The sequence below is a fragment of the Pan paniscus genome, chromosome 15, assembly GCF_029289425.2.
Source record: "Pan paniscus chromosome 15, NHGRI_mPanPan1-v2.0_pri, whole genome shotgun sequence".
Lineage (NCBI taxonomy): Eukaryota > Metazoa > Chordata > Mammalia > Primates > Hominidae > Pan > Pan paniscus.
This window is the reverse complement of record NC_073264.2, coordinates 32,022,810-32,044,051: the sequence shown is the minus strand read 5'-3', so window position 1 is coordinate 32,044,051 and position 21,242 is coordinate 32,022,810. Positions and strand designations below refer to the sequence as shown.

Here is a 21,242-nt window from a genome sequence, read left to right as displayed (position 1 = left end):
GACAGGACTATCAAAACCTGATTCTTGACAAATATGCTACACATGTTGCTACTATTTAGTACTGTACCCAATGGGGTGGACACTGCTAATCAATCATAGCACTCTCAGTAAACCCAAACATAGTGTAAGGATCCTTCAACACTTTGCTCCAAGAAACCACTACCAGCCAGACTTACAAGGCAAGATAACCTATCTGATATCCTGCCTTAGTTTTAATTTATTCAATTAAGAAATGAAAGGAAAACATTTAATAAATGAACTGATAAAAATGCATCTAGAATTAGATTACAGCATTTCAAATGGATACAATCAAGATTATTTATCAGGTCTAACTTAGTATACTTTGCTAATCTCTTTAGCATTTTGCTAATCTCTTCATTGCCTCCAAATCAATTTGTCCATCTGGGAACAGGAGAAGGATGATAATGCAGGCAGCTGCCTCACCTAGCAGATGAAGAAACACTTTCAAAACAGAGTTACTTTTTCCTAGTTAAGTAAAAAAATATCCATCTGCAATAATATGCCTTGAGTTATAAAGTGAAAGTCAAGGGAACTGATCAATGAACTTTCACAGCTTGGAAAACATTTCAGTAAGATCCACAAGGTAGCCATCCATGTGTTTATGACAGAGAAATGTGGAAGGAATGTGTATGCTGGAAATGAGCACCAAGCAGGAATATAGCAGTAGTAGGTTTCTGGTTCCAATTCTGCTACTAAAAGTAGTGTGACGTGGGAAGTCACAACACTTCTTGGTTGCCTCTCCTCCACTGTTAAGATGACTTGTTTCTTTAACTCTCTAGTTCTGGGATTCCATGAAGGGAATGATTCTTGCCCTAATCAATACAGCATAATGGTAAAAAACTTGGCCTTTAGTTAAAATCTTCAGTTTGACATTTATTAGCTGTGTGTCCTTGGGTAAGTTACATTGCACTACAGTGTCCTCACCTATAAAATGAAAATAATAATACTAGTACTTTTCTCAGAAAGTTCTAATGAGGATTAAGTGAGATAATAGGTGAAAAATGCTTTTTTTTTTTTTTCGTTTTTTGAGGCGGAGTCTTGCTCTGTCACCCAGGCTGGAGTGCAGTGGCATGATCTCGGCTTACTGCAAACTCTACCTCCCAGGTTCAAGCAATTCTCCTGCCTCAGCCTCCAGAGTAGCTTGGATTACAGGTGCGTGCCACCATGCCCCACTAATTTTTTGTAGAGACGGGGTTTCACCATGTTGGCCAGGCTGGTTTTGAACTCCTGACCTCAAGTGATCCGCCTGCTTCGGCCTCCCAAAGTGCTAGGATTACAGGCTTGACCCACCGCAAAATGCTTTGAATGATTTCTGGAACATGATAAGTACTCAATAAATGTTAGCTATTATCATTATTACTGTCATTATTTTTCATCTCAACTTCAAGATTAGGGACAGTAACAAAATATCACAGAATTTTTTCTTTCTTTTTTTGAGACAGGGTCTCACTCTGTCACCCAGGATGGAGTGCAGTGGCACAATCTTGGCTCAATGTAGCCTCAACCTCCTGAGCTCAAGTGATCCTCCCACCTCAGCCTCCTGAATAGCTGGGACTACAGGTGTGTATCACCACACCAGGCTAATTTTTTTGTATTTTTTGTAGAGACAGGGTTTCACCACGTGGCCTAGGCTGGTCTCAAACTCCTGAGCTCAAGTGATCTGTCAGCCTCGGCCACCTAAAGTGCTGGGATTACAGGCATAAGCAAACATGCCTGGAAAATATCAAAATTTCTTAACCCCCTGTGTATTTGGCACCTGTCTAAAGCTTTGCATTTACTTATATTTTTAATCTTTATAGTTGCTTGGCATAGGATCTTCTGGAAGTTTATTGCCTATTAGGAAGCAGTATTCTGTAAGTCAATTCGTCATAAATGTATACCTCTCTTAGGCTTTTCAGGAAGAACCCTTTCTTCATGTATTCTAGGATGTAGTGACAAAGTCTATTATTACTTCATTGTATACCACTTTATCTGTATTGATTCCCAGATGGAAGAATCCAATCCTTTTTAGTTTATCATTATAAATGATTCTCCCATTCCTAATATTAACTGCCCTTTTGAGATGTTTTATTACACTGTATCTTTGTTTTCACACCAGTGAATTTTAAAATTTGTTAGTTTCTTGTTATTACAGTCATGTTCTGACAATTACAAAAAAGGTCACACTCATCTGAAGACACTGTTCTCACTCTTTCTTAGAATTGGAATCCTAAGCCTCACTGCCAAATCTATAGGGTTTTAGATAAACTCAAACCAGGGTTTTGATGTCGGTAGGCTCATGCTGCCTGTTTTTGATTCCAGATTTTTGTGGTAATAACCACCTTTTGGTTGCGACAGTAACAGGATGGGATGTTTTATGAAACAGATTGTGATGATTTTTACATTCCTTTCTTGAATTACAAACAGATAGCTTAGAGACCCATTCTTTAAGTCAATGCTAACGGTATTGACCCATTTGTCTATTCACCCAATGATTTCATTGTCAATTTACTTCTTCAGCCCAAAAGAATTTAGTGCCCTGTAAACATATGTACTTAACATTTTTACTATGCACTTCTTTCCTAATTTAACTTTTATAAAATTAAATTGGTTTGGTACTCTTTATACTATATCAACAGATGCTCACTGGTTCTTTTTTCATTTATAGAAATTTGTTCCTTAGGATATATTTTACATTTAATTATACATATAGGATATAATCTACATGACATTTGAATGAGAGCTGGCCAGAATGGGTATGGCAGCTGAGAAAACCAATTCCCAGAATCTGTGATAATGGCTAAAAAAGGCTTCTTGAGAAGATGGACTCTTCCTTTTCCTCATGTATTCTGCTGTGATTAAGCTCACAAGGAACTCAATCTGATTTTATCCTCTTTCATACTAGTCAGTTTGACACATTCGGGAATTTACACAAAATACGTTATATGGTACTCACGGGGTTTGACTTCATCTCCATAAGATTGTCCAAAATACGAGTAACAGGTAGATTCTGTGGAAAAGTATTTTGTTAAATATTAGAATATTAAACCAAAGTTCTTCTCTATTAAAACCTGATCATTCTACAGTTAAGTATGCTTACCTTTCAATTAAACACATTCTAAGATTAAGTAGTCTGTGAATGGTAAAGGTGATGTCAAAGATGTAAATACTCTTGGCACTACTCAAGTTTCCACAGGAAAATATAATTCTAAGTAAAATGCTTCTTTAAATGTATAGGTGTATTCAGGTTTTAGTACAAATACATGTTTGGGCTTTTTACTTTGTTGGGTGTTTGCTTTTAATACTAGTAACTGCAAGCTTTTGTTTTGATCAAACAAGAATCCCGTTGTTTTTTTTTTTTTTGGTTTTTTTTTTTTTTTTGAGATGGAGACTTGCTGTCGCCCAGGCTGGAGTGCAGTGGCGCAATCTCAACTCACTGCAGCCTCTGCCTCCTGGGTTCAAGTGATCCTCCTGCCTCAGCCTCCCAAGTAGCTGGGAATACAGGCTCTTGCCACCATGCCCGGCTAATTTTTATATTTTTAGTAGAGACAGGGTTTCGCCATGTTGGCCAGGCTGGTCTCAAACTCCTGACCTTAGGTGATCAGCTTCCCAAACTGCTGGGATTACAGGCGTGAGCCACCATGCCTGGCCAGAATCCCACTGTATTTTTTTCATTTCCTCTCTGTGGATTATAAAAGTTCTCTTTAAAAATAAAGTAACTTTTAAAGTTCGTGAAAACGTATGAGATTAAATGATGTAAGAGTTCGTTCATTTCTAATAAAAAGGTATTTTTTGTACTTAGGAAAATGGGTATATGGATACACAAACAACTTTATTGACCATTTTTATTTTGCCTGGGATAAGTTCCAAGTTTTCAATGTTGCACTGCATCATCTTACAGAACAGATTCTACTTTGAACACGAAATGTACAACACAGGTGCTGGCAAAAGGTTGTCTCCTGACTTGTTTATAGGCTGTGGCATAAGAAGTACTGTTACATTTCAGTCTGACAAGTTTTATTATTTTGAACATAAGTCAAATTTAGAAAATTTAGAAAATTATGGCTATTCAAAGTGCATTCCTAATGAAGTGTTATTCTGTTCATTTTCAACTGGTATTTCCTTTGTGAATTGTACAGGATGTTCTGAAGAGAACAGTCTTGTATCTATTGTACTTTATGTATTTCAGAGACTTCATACAACAAAAACATTCAATCTGATTGTTTATAGATCAGATAAAAATCTATAAATAACACATTACTATTATATAAGGATTTTCCATTTTGATAACACATTACTATTATATAAGGATTTTCCATTTTCTTAGATCATAAAACATTTTATTGTTATTAAAATGGACTGTCACTAAGGATACTGCTGCCTTCCCTAGACTGGTAAAGTAAAAACCTTTTAAGATTGTCTCAGGCAAGTAAAATTAAAATTAAAGCTATTTCATTTGTGTTGGCTAGGTACTTTCAAATATAAATACAAGCATCAAATGTTCAAGCTGTCTGAATATACTTCTGAATACTATTCAGATTTTTTTTTTTTTAAAGGTGGCTCAAAATTTTACCTTTTAAGTTTTGTTTCAAATAAAATTGAGTCTGTTCACTTAAGAGTGAGTCTAAACCAGTTTCTCTAAAGAGTAACTGGGTGCAGATTTAAATGTGCTTTAAATAAAGATTTTAAAATGCTTTATCCAAAAGAGAAAACTATAGTTAGGAATTCCAAGTAATACCAACAAAAGATAATGAAGTACTTTGCAACATAACAAGAATAAATAATTAAAAAATTATGGAACAAAAGAACATTGTAAATTGTTTTGTAAAATTTTACGAAAATTGACAGCTTTATATCAATTTCTCTATTTACACTGAATTCTGTGTTTATCTTCCTGCATTGTACTCTTAGATCTATACAATGGAGGAAAATTTAGAAAAGGTTATATATAATGATAAACCATAAGGGTCATATTATTTTTATTATATTTGTGAAAATAATTGGAAGTTTGAATATTCATACCAATATTCCATGATAAATCTTTATTTAGTCTAAAATGAGATTTTCCTAAGGATACAATTAAATTTTACTTTGTGTTTTATAGTTCTGCTATATCTGAAGACAAGTCTGCCAAATAGGTCATTAAGTAACATGAGAAAAATTTCTTTCCAGCAAAATTGTTCAAAAATTAAAGAGCCCAGAGACAACTCTTTCGTATGTTTTTGTCTGGTTTTTCAGAGACAACTCTTTCGTATGTTTTTGTCTGGTTTTTACAACCAAATAACACACCAAAATCATCTACACATCTACCACTCCCATACAATACAATATTCACATACTCCCATACATTAATGGAAGCTTCAAGTACAGAGAATGATTTTAAAAAATACATAATGTCTTTAAAACGTAGGAAAGAGTACTTCAGGAAACAACTTTTGAGATCTGTCACCAGCTAATGCTCTAGCTAGCCTTCATTCTTTGCCTAGATAAAGGCCTGAATTGACTTAATCATTTAAAAAAATCAATTATATGTTTAGAATAATTTACATACCAGGTTAATCAAGTTTTACTGGTTAAAAAAACCGGATTTTAGCAGCTAACATATTAGCACATGGAAAACATCAGAACAAAACCATACAATATTCTTTGCTCAACAAATAGTGTTACTTATGTGTCTTTAGAAACATAAAAAGTCTGTGTGCTTCAGTAAAAGGGGTATAAATAAAATTTTATCAAATGAAAAACTCCATTGTTGTAAGAATTCTCAAGCATATTTTTTGTTCTTAGAAATTGTTGTTTAGAAATAAAATGGAAAACATTGTATAGTTAGCAACTAAATTTTTATTAGAAAGCCATTATAGATATAGATTTGAGAGACAGAGTCCTATACACAGGAATATCCTAAATTAATTAAACTTCTTCAAATTTCAAATACATGAACTAGAAACTTTATCTGAAAAAAATATAGTGAGAAATCTATTTCCAAAAATCCTAACTCATTTTATGACTTTAGTCGTGTTTTATGATTTTAGTCACCGGAAAAGCTTAGGTAAAAACAATGTTAACTTTATTTCTGATGGTGTATTACAAAACAAAATAAAATATGCACAAAAACTTTAAAAAAAAGACAACTAAGAAATATAATATAGTTCTATAACCAAAATAGGGAAGTTTTTTTTTTTCCTTTGAGTTCTCTTAGAATTAGCCACTTGTTGCCTATATTGACAACTGATCTATGGTGACTATTTGTAACTTTTCCCTTGCAGCCCTGGGCTTCAGATGATACTCTGATGTCGAAGCTGGCAGTGGGGTTGGGACAAGAATTGCTACTGTCTTGATTATCAGAGCCCTGGAGAATGAAAAAGCCCTATGTGGACCTCCTGTAAGAGGACGCTTATCTTGAAGGCAGTTATCAGCCAAGTAAAGAATTAGATGGCGTGTGTGGACACTGGAAACACTGGAGATGAGAGATGTATCAATGATAGAAGGGTGGAAAGTTGCCAGTGAAGTGAAGCTACGAGGAGAGGGAATAAGATGGGCTGTCTCTTTCCAAAATTTAAAATTATAAACCAGACTGTGATCTACAGAGTGTATCTAATACCCTTATCTTACAGATGAGTTTAAAAATCATCTCGTGTTCATGGCAATAAAGAAAATGAGATTATGTGAACTCACCAAGACACATCTATCCCTCTCTCACCCAGCTTCCACAAGTATTAACTCGTGGCAAATCTTATTTCACCTGTACTATCACCTACTACCCATTCCCCTACGTTGTTTTAAAGAAAGTCTCCAATATACAATCAATCATTTTAGCCATAAATATTTCAGTACACATATCCAAAATATAAAAACTCTTAAAAACCCCGAAACACTATTACCACTCCTAAAATAATAATTTAATAATTTATAAGTTATAATATTACATAATTAACAGTGATTTGTTCTCTTCTGCAGATTCACTGAGGTATGACTGACAAATAAGTTGTATATATTTTGGGTGTACAACATGATGTTTTGATATATGTATTTGTTATGAAACAATTACTACACAACTTGATATCCAGTCACTGTTGTATAAATTATCATCCATCTCCCAGGCTCACGTGATCCTCCCACCTCAGCCTCCCAAGCATGTGCCACCATGCCCAGCTAATTTTTTTGTATTTTTTGTAGAGATAGATGGACTTTTGCCATGTTGCCCAGGCTGGTCTTGAATGCCTGGGCTCAAGCAATCTGCCTGCCTTGGCCTCCCAAAGTACTGGGGTTACAGGCGTGAGCCACTGCACCCGACATATAAAATCATGTTTTATAGTTTTCTTGTTCATATCATAATCTTAAGGGCCAGACATTGCAACTGTGTATTTTAAGTCTTTTTTTAATCTATGGATTTTCACTGCTTGTAATTTATGTGTTGTTAATTCATTTTTAAAGGAGGGATTATTTTTGCAAACAGGCCAAAGAGAGTAAAACAGAAATCTAAAATTATGCAACTGTATGCTACATTATTCATCTTCACATTCTTGTACAATTATCCTCACACAAATAGATTCCAAATCTGTGAATAACATTCAACTGGTTTTATGTGATAGTTGATACTTGTGATGCACAAAACTTACGCTGCCCATAAAACAAGGTATAAAAAGCTCTTATAAGTGACCTAGAAAACTGGATGTAGTTAATCCTATTCTAATTTATTTATAGTTTAAACTGTTTATTCAGATAAAAAGATCCAAAACAATATTTAGAGATTTAAGAGGCATAAATTACTCATAATATTCCAAGAGTGAAACAGAACTGATCTTCAGCAGTGTCTTCTTTGATACCTCTTACCTCTCAGTTCCCAAACTGCCCAAGACCTCCCACCATAGTACCTCTAAATTTTAGAATATAAGGGTAATAGAGCTTTAACATGGATTTCTCTGAGTTTACATATTTCTAGAGACTCTTTACTCGAGGATAATTTGGTAATATTTATTAAGAACAATTAGAAATGTCTACACTCTTGATTCTAGATTTCAATCCTAGCAATTTGTCGTGGACAGTAGTAACCAGAGATGAAGATGTATCCAGAAAAAACTAACATTTAAAGCTTAGGTAAGCCTGAGTATTTGTCCTTCAGTACCATCTATTTTTTCTCTTTTTAAAGAGCAACAAAAAAAAGACTACATTGAACTATACTGTATGACTTACTTTTACTTGATGATAATATAAAATGAACCATTCCTACCCCCTGTCAATACCTATTTCTCTAATTCTGAACTTTTTTTTTTTTTTTTAATGGCATGGTTCTTCTGGTAGTGGTGGCAAAAATATACAGATGGGGTGACCACTGATCATTTCAAATTTTACTTTTGTAAGTGAGAAACTGCCTATGTCAAAGTGGTATGTTATTTGCAATATTAAAAAAACAGAGATGTAAGATCATAAAGAATTGTTTCTATATCTTATGCACTCCAAATAAAATAAAACTTTTGTGTTAGCACAATAAAATATTTAAGAATTGACCAATTTAGATGTCTTTTACAGGTATCATAGGGGATATATACCATGTGACTCTGAGGTAGTAAGTTCAAAAACAAAACAAACCATGATTATTCTAAAGGTTAAAGTCTGTAATTTCTAAATATTATGAGTTATATGTTACAAGAAATACTTTGTTTAGGGAAATCTTACTATTGGGATTTACTTCTAACAGTGACATGTGAAGAAAAATATGTAATTCTCCTTAAAAATAAACTACATATGGTTATGTAATAGCCAGTCTATCTAGCAAAAGGCAGACATTACCGTAGAAGTTGGTGGTCACCATTTGTCTCATGAAACAAAATCATTTTGTCCACAGTTGACGATAAATAAGAACCGGGCGCAGGCTAAGCCGTAAAGTATGGCACATTTGTCTCTAATGTGCCCAAACTTCCTATTGTGCCTTTTCACATATAGTCTAAGAGGGTGAAGATAAGCTGATTCTCGACAGTACTACGAACGAGTAAGAAAAAGTAGCTTAAGTATTTGGTAGTAGCTCCTTACCAGGAGGTAGAATGAGAGAGACTGACAATAATTTCTAAAAGGGATAATGAGGCCAGGCACAGTGGCTCATACCTGTAATCCCAGCACTTGAGATGCTGAGGTGGGAAGATCACTTGAGCCCAGGAGTTCAAGACCTGCCTGGGTGACATAGTGAAACCCCATCTCGACAAAATATACAAAGATTAGCCAGGTGTGGCGGTGCGTGCCTGTAGTCCAGCTAGCATCACTGCACTCCAGCCTGGGCAAGAGAGCCTGACCTTGTCTCAGAAAAAAAGAAAAAGAAAAAAATAACTTATTAAACCACAAATAAAGATTAAGTATATAAAATACTTAAGTAAACATTATAAGAAAGAAAAGTGTGGAGGAAAGAAAAGATCTTGTTTTTTTCTGAATACAGGTAAATAAACAATATTCAGGTCTGAATAACTGATTCTTTTGATTTGGCCTTTAAAACCGTTCTCATTGCAAACTGAGTTTCTGTGTAAAATATTATCTCAGTTTTGCCTTAAAATATTCCAGTAAAAGTAAATAAAAAACACAAATGGGGTAGATGAAACAAGAATGGATATTGACTTAATTGAAGGATTCAGGAGAGTTTGATAATGCATATTTGAAAATTTCCAAAATTAAAAGTAAAAAACAAATCTTTTGAAAAGATACCAAATTAATAATGACTGAAGCAGAATATCTATATATTAGAATAGAAAAATCACAGAAACAAAAAAGTCATTTAAAAGTGTCCTATATACAAAATGAAGGACTAAAAGAAAGAAAATGCGAAATCGAGGTACAATTTTATTATCCCCAAATATAAATTCTATTTAAAATATTTTGTTTAGTCCAATTTACATAGGACTTTAGATATGAAGTTCATTAGCTTATTAATATTCTCTGATTATATGTTAAAAGAAATGATATTCATTATGTAACAGTTCACTATTCTAAATAGGTTAGGTTCATTCTTTCAATTAACGTACTTTAACAACCTGATGGTAAATACAAATCAAAATGTAAGTAAAGTCCAAATCCAAATGAACAATTTTTTTAAAAAAAGTATAAAATTACAGAGCTCTGAGCTACCCATGTAAAAAATACCCTCAGAGTCTTAAATACACTAATAAAGAACTCCTTGATTTCTAACTCAGGAACAGAAAACCAAATACCGCATGGGAGCTCAACAATGAGAACACATGGACACAGGGAGAGGAATAACACACATCGGGGCCTGTAGGAGGCCGGGAGAGCAATAGGGAAGTGAGCTAATGGATGCTGGGCTTAATACCCAGGTGATGGGTTGATCTGTGCAGCAAACCACCAAGGCACACATTTACCTATGTAACAAACCAGCACACCCTGCACATGTACCCCAGAACTTAAAAAAAAAGGAACTCCTTGATTTTATGATTCCTATTTATTACTTGAATAAATCCAGGAGTTGCTTTACCTGAGCAGTTAGCCTGTCAACATTTATGTTTAAAAGTTACCAGTATGTTTTCTAACAAGTGTACTTACTTGCTGTTTCAAAACCAGGTTCTTCACTCCTTCCATCACAAACTGTGATCCTGTATTCATGACTCGTGATAAAAGACTAGGTGGGGGCAAAAGAGAAGGACCATTCTAAGTACAAAGTGCCTCTCCAATCTGTTATCGATAAAATATTTACCTGATTACACACCACATGCTGATGCTCGCTGTACCTACCACCTTTGTTTTCACTAAACAGAAGGGTCTTGAGAATTTCTGCTGCCATGGGTATCACAGCTGCAATTTTATTTAACAATAAAATAGTAATTAAAATACTCTGATTAGTCAATAATTATTAAAAAATACAAAAATAAAGAGCTGCCCTCAAAATAAACATCTTAATTTCCTAGTCTTAGCTATATTTTTTTTTTGCGAGTTATAATTTGAAGAGAATTCCTTGCCTTCCTGATTGTCTAATGCTAAAAAAAACCAATTTAAAGCTAGTAACTTGGACAATTTGCTTTAGGAGTTCAAACCATATGAACATATTGAAAATATATATGCAAGTATTATGAGTAAGTCAAACATTACTGTGTTCTCTTTTATCAGCAGCTGGATCCAATTCTACATTGTATATTTTCTCTCCTCTCTATACATAAAATCTATCATAAAAAAATGTGAAACAGAACAGACTTAGCGAATTTTGCCTCAACTCTGAGAATGTTGTCTACATTTTAAACAACAACAACAAAACACCAATAAGTGACTTGCCATACTGGGTTTATATCTGTGGTTCAAACAGTCTCTCACATGGAATTAAAAGATGTTTTGCGGGACAGATTAGTAATCCTGCATTAAAATCTCAGAAGGCTAGGGACAGCTTTCAGATCACCCAAGAGCTTCTTATAATATATTTATCAAAATCCCAATTGTAAAATCATAAGAACTCTAATAGGCTAATGTTCAATAAGATTTTTAAGGGATGAAACTGAAAAGTCTATTTTATTAAACACATGGAAGTAATTTTCCAAAAATATTTTCCTTTTCCTCATCTTGCCTTACTCCCCTCTGAAATGAAGAGATGGACAGGATGGAAATCTTTTCATTAACAGAAGCAAGAGAAAGTAATCCTTGTTGGAATGAATGGCCCTGGAGCAATTCCTGTCACCAGGCAACTCTGTGGGGGTGTGCTAACCTGCGCAGCACTGTCTGAAGGTGAGGCCAGCTGGATTCCTTTTGCCAAGTACTTATAAGGCTGAGTGCTTTTGTTTTTGGAAATTATTTCATTAAAACCAGTTACTCAGTGTGGGGCTAGGATAAACCTGTTTTCCTCTGGCTTCCTGCTTTTGTTTTAGCTCTAAAAAGTAAGCTAGGAATTGGAAACTGTATGGTACCAAAAACAGTGGTCAGAATTACCTTGTTCAGTTTCTCTGAAAATCACACATACTCCACTGGGGTCTCTGGAGTAAGATGTCATACATACCTAGCCCTGAGGACTTCCTATCATTTAGCACTGCTTGAATCTATCCTGAAGCCAGGCCTAGCTTCAAGTCTATATTAGTTATCAACATTGGTACTAAAACAGTTTTAACCTTCAAATGTTTTCTGAAAATGAAAACTATGTTATAATAACAAACAAGCATATGAATAAAAACCATTGAGAAGACAATATTTGTTGTAGAAAATTTGGAAAATAAAGAAAAGTACCCCAAAGAAAAAAACTATACCCCTTGGAATTACCCACTATTAACATTTAGGTGTATATCATTTCAGCTATGCAATTAAATGTATGTATGTGTTTACTCATCCACACAGATACACACAGATGGATAAATGGATAAATAGGGATGATACTATAAAAAATGTTATCTAAGTTTCAGCTCATACCATGTAAAAGACATTAACTTACATTTTAAAGTGAGAATCTGAATGTGCCCAACACTAAAAAATGATAAATGTTTGAGGTGATATGCTAATTACTCTGATTGGATAATTACACATGGTATGTATTAGCACACTGTACCCCATAAATATGTACAATTATTAAATGTCAATGAAAAATAAGTTAAAAAATAGAAAAAAAAAAAAACCAGGAGAACTTCAGCCATCTAAATGTCACCAAAGGCATGGTGACATTTTCCGCATTCAAAGTATCAGACATTGTGTTTTTAAGGCATGAAAGTCTAAGTAAGGTTTTGAGTACAAAGATGCAAAACAATTATTAAAAATACTTACCCCATTGGTTTAGTGGTAGTGCTGCCATAGCTGGCCGGAGCTGAGGCCATCTTGGTAAAAGCCCTATGAAAGAAGGAAGTTGTACTTAAAAGCTAATTATTAGAACTAACTCTGGGTGTCACGGTATTAAAATATCTACTGACTAACTCTAACTTCTATGATGCAGACATTTTCTGAAAAGAGAATTTTTCAACTAATATAACTACACTACAATTAGTACTAAAACACTGAATTATTATTATTATTTTTTGAGACAAGATCCCACTCTGTCACCCAGGCTGGAATGCAGTGGTGCCATCATGGCTCACTGCAGCCTTGACCTCCCAGGCTCAAGTGATCCTCCCAACTTGGCCTCTCAAAGTGCTGGGATTACAGGTGTGAGCCACTGCGCCCAGCCTGAAATTCTTAAAGAAGCACAAATGCATTAGTTTTCCAAACTTCCTATTTTTCTTCATTTCTATCTGATCATTTAAATAAAAAGAACTGAGGTAGAGACTTGATGGCTTAAAAGAACAACCATGTAATAATTTAGTCTTTTTATTGTTTCCTACATTCTATGCTCCCTTGTTTCCAGGTACATGCCTTTGCTCATGCTGTCCTTTAGGGAGTATAAATTCACTACCTTCTTCAATAGAAACTGTACATTTCCTTTTAAGACTAAGTCCAAAACCACTTTCTTTGTTAACACTTCTAACTCTACCACTCAATGATTTTTCCCTTTAGTTATATTATATACCACAGACTTTTACACTTAATTGCATACAGTTGTTTATTTTCAACTCTTTCTAAATGTCCAGAATCTCTGTAACTAAACAATACGATTGATGAAGGATGGGCAGAAAGATGGCATTTAGATGCGCCTTAAAAAATATTTTTATTCTGAGAGTATTTTCACTGTAGAGAATCCAGAAAATATAAAATGCTCCCAGAAGAATCCTACCACTTTGAGGTAACCCCTGTTAAGATGTTGGTGTATAGTCTTCTAATCTTAGGACATATGCCTATTTAACATATATGATTTAAAAACCAAAATTAGCATCATATTGTATACACTGTTTTATAACACATTTTAGTGGCACACCATAGACATTTTATGCCAATCAGTATTCTTTCATAATGATTCTTATTTTAAATGCTTTGTAACTGGGAAAAAAAGAGTACCTAAAGAAAATTTTATAAGGGAAAAAAATGTAAATCACTAAGATGTGGTAGTAGAAATGCTAAAAATATTCAATTTCAATCTTGACAAAATGTGCCAACAATACCCTTAGAGAAATCCCAAACAAAAATTTCAGTCTTGTTCAGAAAGGATGATGTGAATCAGCAGTGGATTAGAATTTCTGCATTAACAACAACAAAAAAAATAGTTTTTCACTAGAAACAATATCTAAACAACAAAGAAGGGTTAAATAAATAACAGTATATTTATATGATTTAATATTAGGCAAACAGTAAATACTTCCATGAACTGGCATGATGAAAGTTATTAAGAACTAGAATACAAAACTGTATCTCTAAAAATGATTTCCCAGTTTTAAAAAATATCTGGCTGGGTGCAGTGGTGCACACCTGTAGTCCTAGCTACTAAGGAGGCTGAAATGGAAGGATCATGAGCCCAGGAGTGTGAGGTTACAGTGAGCTATGATTGTATCACTGCACTCCAGCCTGAGTGGCAGAGCAAGACCTTGTCTCTAGAAAAAAAATCTGTCATATGTATAAACAATGAAAGAATATACACTAATGTTTACTTGTAGTGCAGACATGATGCCACAATGAGAAAATTCCACACTGACCTCTTGTCAGGTTGCAGTCCAAATGCACAACTTAAGAATATTGATAAAATTACCTTTAGGCTATGCATATGAGACAATAATTGATTTTTTGTTTAGACTTGGGTCCCATCCCCAAGATATCTCATTATATATATATATATATATATATATGCAAATATTCCCAAATCTGAAAAAATCAAAAATCCAAAACACTTCTGGTTCCAAGCATTTTGGATAAGGGGGATTCAACCTGTATTATAAAAATTGGGAAAGACAGTTTTCAGTTTTCCTTTTAAACAAAGGTTTGTTATTTTTTTTTCTTATTACAAGAACACAGACAAAAGTTAAGTTTCCAAAGTCAAAAGTATAGATAATAAAAAGCACTCATAATCTCAGCACTCAAGAGATAACTACTGTTAACAACTTGGTGTAATTCTCTTGTTATGCTTTTTTTAAATGTAATTGTGATCAGAAAGCCTATTTAATCCTTTAGTCTTAAAAAATTAATTATTTTAAAAACTATTTTGAAGGTAATAGTTTTTGTAGAAAATTTGAAAAATAAAGAAAAGCACCCAAAAGGAAAAAAAATTCTACTATTTGGAATTATCTACTATTAATTTAGTTGTATGCCATTTCAACTCTGTAATTACATGTTTTTATGTGTATGCTTATATGAACACATACATATGGATGAAAAAATGGATAAACAGGGATCATAACTGTAAAAAATGTCATTTAAGTTTTGGCTCAAATGTGACTGCCTACTAGATGCTTTCCCTGATCTCCTAAGCAAATTTAGCTATCACCCCCAGCAGGTTAAAATCTTACCACTTAGTTTTATTTCTTATGTCATTTAACATGGTTTAACATTATTCTGTTCATTTATTTGCTTATTTGTTAATTGTTTCCTCAACACAAATGTGAATTCACTGACAGTTGGAGCCTTGTTTATCATGCTCGCTATTAGGAAATATTTATTAAACAAATCAATGAAGAGTGTTATAATTTTTTTTTTTTTACTTTGCAATATAACATGAGCATTTCTCAATGTCATTAAGTAAGCCTTCTGATTTTTAATGACTTGACTGTATTTATCTTGCAGAAATACCACAATATACTTACTAACACTACTGCTAGACATTTAGGTTGCTTTTAAAAATTTCATTATTACAATTGTGTCTAAAGTCTTAGCTCCAATTACTTCTTTGGGATAAATCCTTAAGAGAAGTACTAGGTCAGAGCTATTTTTAAAGAACTCTTTATACCATCCAGAAAAATTTTGACAATTTATATTCCTAATAGCAGAGTATAAAATGCACAAGTGAATTTTCCTGTATCCTTGGCATGGTATTTTCTAAACATTTGCATTACGTTAATTTGCATTTCTTTGATTACTAGTCAAATTAAAATTTCCTCTTAATGCCTTGGAGACATTTGACTCCAGACATTTCAGTCTTTGACTTTCCCACCTTATCAGTAAAGAAACTATAAAGCTTGCCCAGGAAAGAAAGGCATCACTGTTTTATGTAATTTTAAGTTGTAAACAGGGTGGGCCAGATAAGGAAATATTTACGCCACTGGATATATAAAACCACCAAGGCATTGTTCAGTTTTCTTATTAGCATTCCCATTTTCTTGGGAATGAAGCCTCAATTGTACTCTTTTAAATGACAGGAATTAAAGAAGAAAATAAAACTTACTTCCACTGTTTGATATATTGTAAAGGATTAAGGTTGCATCCTGCATCAGTTAAAGCTTTTTTATATTGCTCCAAATCAGCCTGAAATAAGAAAAGAACTATATGACAAAAAATTTTACTTTCAAGAAAGATGTTATTTGTTGCCATTTGATTAATTAAAAAGTAAGACCAAAGGCATGAGTTTAAATTCTTGGCACCCAAGTAGAGTGGAATCACGTCTTAAGTGAGTACCTAAGTGAGCACCCAAGACAAGAAAATCACATGTAATGAAAATTACCTTTAAGAGGCTCCCAAATCACCTATAAAAGTACAGTATTTTTAAATTTCTCAGCAAGTCCAACAAAGCTATTTTTTCCTTTACTGCTGGGATAGACTGCTTTTCTTCAGGACACACACTAAATGAATGATTTGGTTTGACCAAGAATATTTCTAAACCAGAAACACAAGAGAAATGACACCAACTGAGGGGAGCTGCAGATTTCGGTTTCTCATCTCATTTTCATTCTAGGGGTCCAGATTCATTAACTGGACAACAGGCGTCCCGCACTTTTAAATTTTTTTTTTTTCACTCTTCCTTACTCATTTTCTGATAAGTCTGGCTGAATTTGTGTAACTTAAAGGAGCCTATCTTAACGATCACTTAAATTTATGAAAAGACATAATCCTTACCAAAAGTAAATAAAAATAATGTGGTTAAATTAAGGGAACACTGAATTAAGTTTTAAAATCACATATTCTTAAGAAAAATATTTTAATTAGGCTATTAGAATCCCCTGAGATATATAGGCAAACCCCTGTTGATGAGAGAGATACTTTTTTTTTTTTGAGATGGAGTTCCACTCTTGCCCAGGCTGGAGTGCAGTGGAGCAATCTTGGCTCACTGCAACCTCTGCCTCCCAGGTTCAAGGCATTCTCCTGCCTCAGCCTCCCGAGTAGCTGAGATTACAGATGTGCACCACCACGCCCAGCTAATTTTTGTATTTTTAGTAGAGATGGGGTTTCACCATGTTGGCCAGGCTGGTCTCAAACTCCTGACCTCAGGTGATCTTCCCACCTTGGCCTGAAAGAGATACTTACAAAAAGAAAACCACACTTTCTTAAAAAATTAGAAGTGAAGCTTTGTGTTCCCAGGGTAAAGCAGAATGGCTGAGAGCAAATATCAGGTTTAGTTTTGCTGTCTTAATATGCCAAAGATTTTTGACCAACAGAAACCCTATCAATTTACCAGATACTAACAACAGCAACAACAAAAAATTGCTACCAGCAAAGGAATGGAGCTTAGAACAGCCACATTCTAAATGTCATCTTGAGGTTCTTATGCTTCTTGCTCATCCAGTAAAAGTATACAGTTAACATTAAAGTCAACAGTCTCTAACCCAGAAGAAGTCTGATACCAAAATCACCACTTTCTTTTACAGAATAGACAACGTATTTTCTACATTGGACATTCGTTTTAAAACAATCTTAAAATAAGGTCAACCTTTCAAAAAGCATAGCAAATCTGATTAACTTAGTTTAGAATAGTTATTTTCCAAAAATAAGAATGTTGGCCACTGAAATTCAGTTTACATTCCAACAACTTAAAAGTAGTCAGATGTTTCACGGGTAGTTTCCCCTGGTAACAATAAAAGTTGCTATAAAACACAGCAGTACATAGAAGCAGCCTTAACAAATTGTTTTTCTTTTTTTTCTTTTATTTTATTTGAGATGGAGTATTGCTCTGTCACCCAGGCTAGAGTGCAGTGGCATGATCTTGGCTCACTGCAACCTCTGCCTCCCAGGTTCAAGCGATTCTCCTGCCTCAGCCTCCCCAGTAGCTGGGGTTACAGGTGCACGCCACCACACTTGGCTAATTTTTGTATTTTTAGTAGAGACGGGGTTTTGTCATGTTGCCCAGACTGGTCTCAAACTCCTGCGCTCAAAGTGATCTGCCTGCCTCGGCCTCCCAAAGTGTTGAGATTACAGGTGTGAGTCACCACGCCTGGCCATTTTTCTTTTAAAGAAAGGAATGAAGCAGATATTTAGCCACAGTGATTTTTACTTCTGTTTTAAAATCTGAATTGTAGTAGTCTACAAACAAGCATTCCCCTTCCTCCCAATAACTGAATAAAGGACATACCTCAGAAGGTGCTTGCTGTGTGCTTATATAATAGATAAGAAACAACCTCATTTTATCTTCTGGAGTTCCTGCTGCATAGGGGAAAAGAGGTTAAAAAAATATTTTCATAATTGTGGTTATTATGTATTATAGTCAACACAAGTATGTTACATTTCAAGGCATATATAAATGTGACAAAACAAAACATGGCTCTTGATTTAACTAAGGTAACAGGCATATAATTATAACCATGTAAAATACAAATATGGAAAAGATTAATTGAGGTGGGATTAGAGGGCTGTGATTATGAGAGCATCTCTATTGTATCTTCCAAATTGAGTATAATGTTGAGATTTCCCTTTTAGATATAAACTCACAATGAAAGGAAAGGATATAAGCAGGGTAACCATACAATTCTGAAACAGGATACTTTTGAGGTGGCAAAAGGGGTGCCAGTAACAATTACATAAGGACAACTGGTATGAAAGTGAGACTATCCTGGGAAACCAGATGTATGGTCACCCTAGGAATTGGGTTATGAGACTTTGCTGGCTAAACAAAATCATCTAGCTGAGCCTAAAGCCATACTTCTCAAATTGGGGGGCCCCTAAATACACATGTTTCTGAAGGCTTTTATATTACTGTAAGAATGGGAAAATAATATATTTTTATTAAAAAAATTGTTATATCACATAGAATATATTTGCCTCAAATTTTAAGACAAAACATAAGACTTCAAAGTAATGTCTTGCTTGCAGTGCTCTGAGTTACTACTCTTAGTACCCAAAGCCCAAGACTGTCCAGAGAAACTCATTTATTGTCTGTTCTTCTATCATGTATGTGCACTTTGGTAGAAAGGTGATAAAGCATTGTTCTCGACAAATAACAATATTCAGTCTCACTTTAAAGTGTATCCTAAGATGCAAGAACTCAGAATTGTTGTATTTTATGATAGAATAAAAACTAGCTGATTTTCTTCAAAACATAATGACCAATAAGACACTTATTTTTTATATGATTTGGAACACTAACGCTCATTCTCTAATTATCCGTACTCCCTGAATATGACAAAGAATGGTAAAATAAAGATAATGGTAAGTTCTCTAAAGTTCTCATGTTTACAAATAAATATTGTATTTGGGGCATTTGGAATATTAGGTTATGAGACTCCAGATCCTGTTAAATCCTAGGACAATACTGATATTTTTGTTTTAACAGGTAATTAGCCTGATTCAGTACAGGCTAATGTTCCTACCAGCCTTCCGTAGGTTATTCTTCCATCATCGATTCTATTTTCAAAACCTCTTGAAGTGCTATTGGGATCTGTCCCATGAACCGGTGGTCAGTCTGGGGACTGGGAGGTCGTCTCCTAGCTCTTCCCCTCTCAGTCTTTGAAATGCTGTTTAGGATCAGCTTCATAGATGTGCAGTTCAGGGGTGAACCCAGGAATTCATGAACAACTTTATGAGGTTACTTTCCTGAGCTCCTTCCTCTCCACAATCTCCCTGGTACTTTCCCAATTCCTTGGCCTTCCCTTTTTGGTGCCCCAGCTAGAAAGCTTTGGCTTTGGTCACCCTGCTTCACTGAGCACTTCCTGCCGTAACTGCCGCAACTATGATCAACCAGCTAGAGGACAAAGGGCAAAAGAGTAATGAGGCTTGTCCTACCCGCTTGGGACCACAGATCCTAATATACAAGAGGAAGGTTCCCCTCCCTCAGAGTTTTAGGGCCTGTGGGTCCCCGAGTTTGCTTCCAGCATCTTCAGCATCTAGCACAGCCTTTTCTAATAGTAGATACTTACTTTGCTTAAAGAAAGAACAGCTCCCACTCTTCTTCAAGAGGAGACATACTTTAAAACTGCTACAGTGTTAATAACTGCCTTAGAACATCTGCTAAGGTTTTAAAGACCAATCTGATGCTAAGGGCTGGGGAGCATACTGATGGTTATAATGACATAACCACAGGGAAACCAAACTGAAATTGTTAGCATGTGTCCTTTACAACTATGATTATTCTAAAGCCTGTAGCTACAGCTTGGAACCTCTTGTCACACGTACCTCTCTCCTTTGACTGCTGCTTTAAAGTCAGAATTCCCTTACTGAGTAATCTGATGTATTTTAGAGAAAAATTTTAAGTACAGTTTGGAGAGCTTTTGTTCTCCCTGAAATTTTGAGAGTAAGATGCTGACCTGCTGTCCCATTACCCCCAAATGTCAAAGACATTCTCTAACACAGCCTCAGTAAAACAATTAGCAAAATGTGATATTAACACTGGCACCATTACAGCGATGTGATATACTACATGACACATTCACTATCATTTAATTCTCAGATCCTAGTTGAAGTTTTACCAATTATGTCTACAGTATATTTTATGGAAAAAGGATCAATTTCAGAATCATGTGCCCCATACAGTTGTCATGCCTCTTTAGTCTTCTTCTGTATGAAACAGTTCCTCCATTTTTCCTTGACTTGCATGGCCTTGGTTACTTTTTAAGACTATAGGCTGGTTTCTTCCTAGAATATCACACAATTAAGTTTTGTCTAATATTTCCTCATGATTAGATTTAGGTTATACCGAGGCAAGAATATCACAACAGTGATGCTGTGTTCTTTGCACTGAATCCTACTAGCCCTTTACCTCTCAGCCTTTCCTGAGTTCCTTCCTCTCCACAATCTGCTTAGTACTTTCCCACTATTTTATGTCTCTCTACTGACGACGTTCACTGTGGTTACCTAATAAGGTATTTATCAGGCTTCTCCACTGCACCGTTACTTTTTCTTACAGTTAATAAGTATTTTGTGGGGAGGTATTCTGAAACTGCATAAATATCCTATGAAATTTCAATTTATTCATTTATTATGTCCACATGGACTCTTGGCATCCTCTTTTATCAGTGGGTTATAATCTGTTATTATTTATTTTGATGCTCAAATTGTCATCA

At 34.7% G+C, this 21,242-nt stretch overlaps 1 protein-coding gene across 3 annotated transcripts in view; it reads right to left on the bottom strand.

The window, feature by feature from the left end:
- The window catches only part of SCFD1 (sec1 family domain containing 1), a 107,005-nt gene that overhangs the window by 16,834 nt on the left and 68,929 nt on the right, over positions 1-21,242 (bottom strand). For all 3 annotated transcript variants that reach the window (XM_003821215.5, XM_003821216.6, XM_008974699.4), the window contains 5 exons: positions 18,320-18,390; positions 16,202-16,281; positions 12,730-12,792; positions 10,543-10,618; positions 2,957-3,010 (listed from right to left, as the gene is read on the bottom strand). In XM_003821215.5, coding sequence (XP_003821263.1) covers positions 2,957-3,010; positions 10,543-10,618; positions 12,730-12,792; positions 16,202-16,281; positions 18,320-18,390 — 344 coding nt within the window. The remainder of the gene's footprint in view (positions 1-2,956; positions 3,011-10,542; positions 10,619-12,729; positions 12,793-16,201; positions 16,282-18,319; positions 18,391-21,242) is intronic.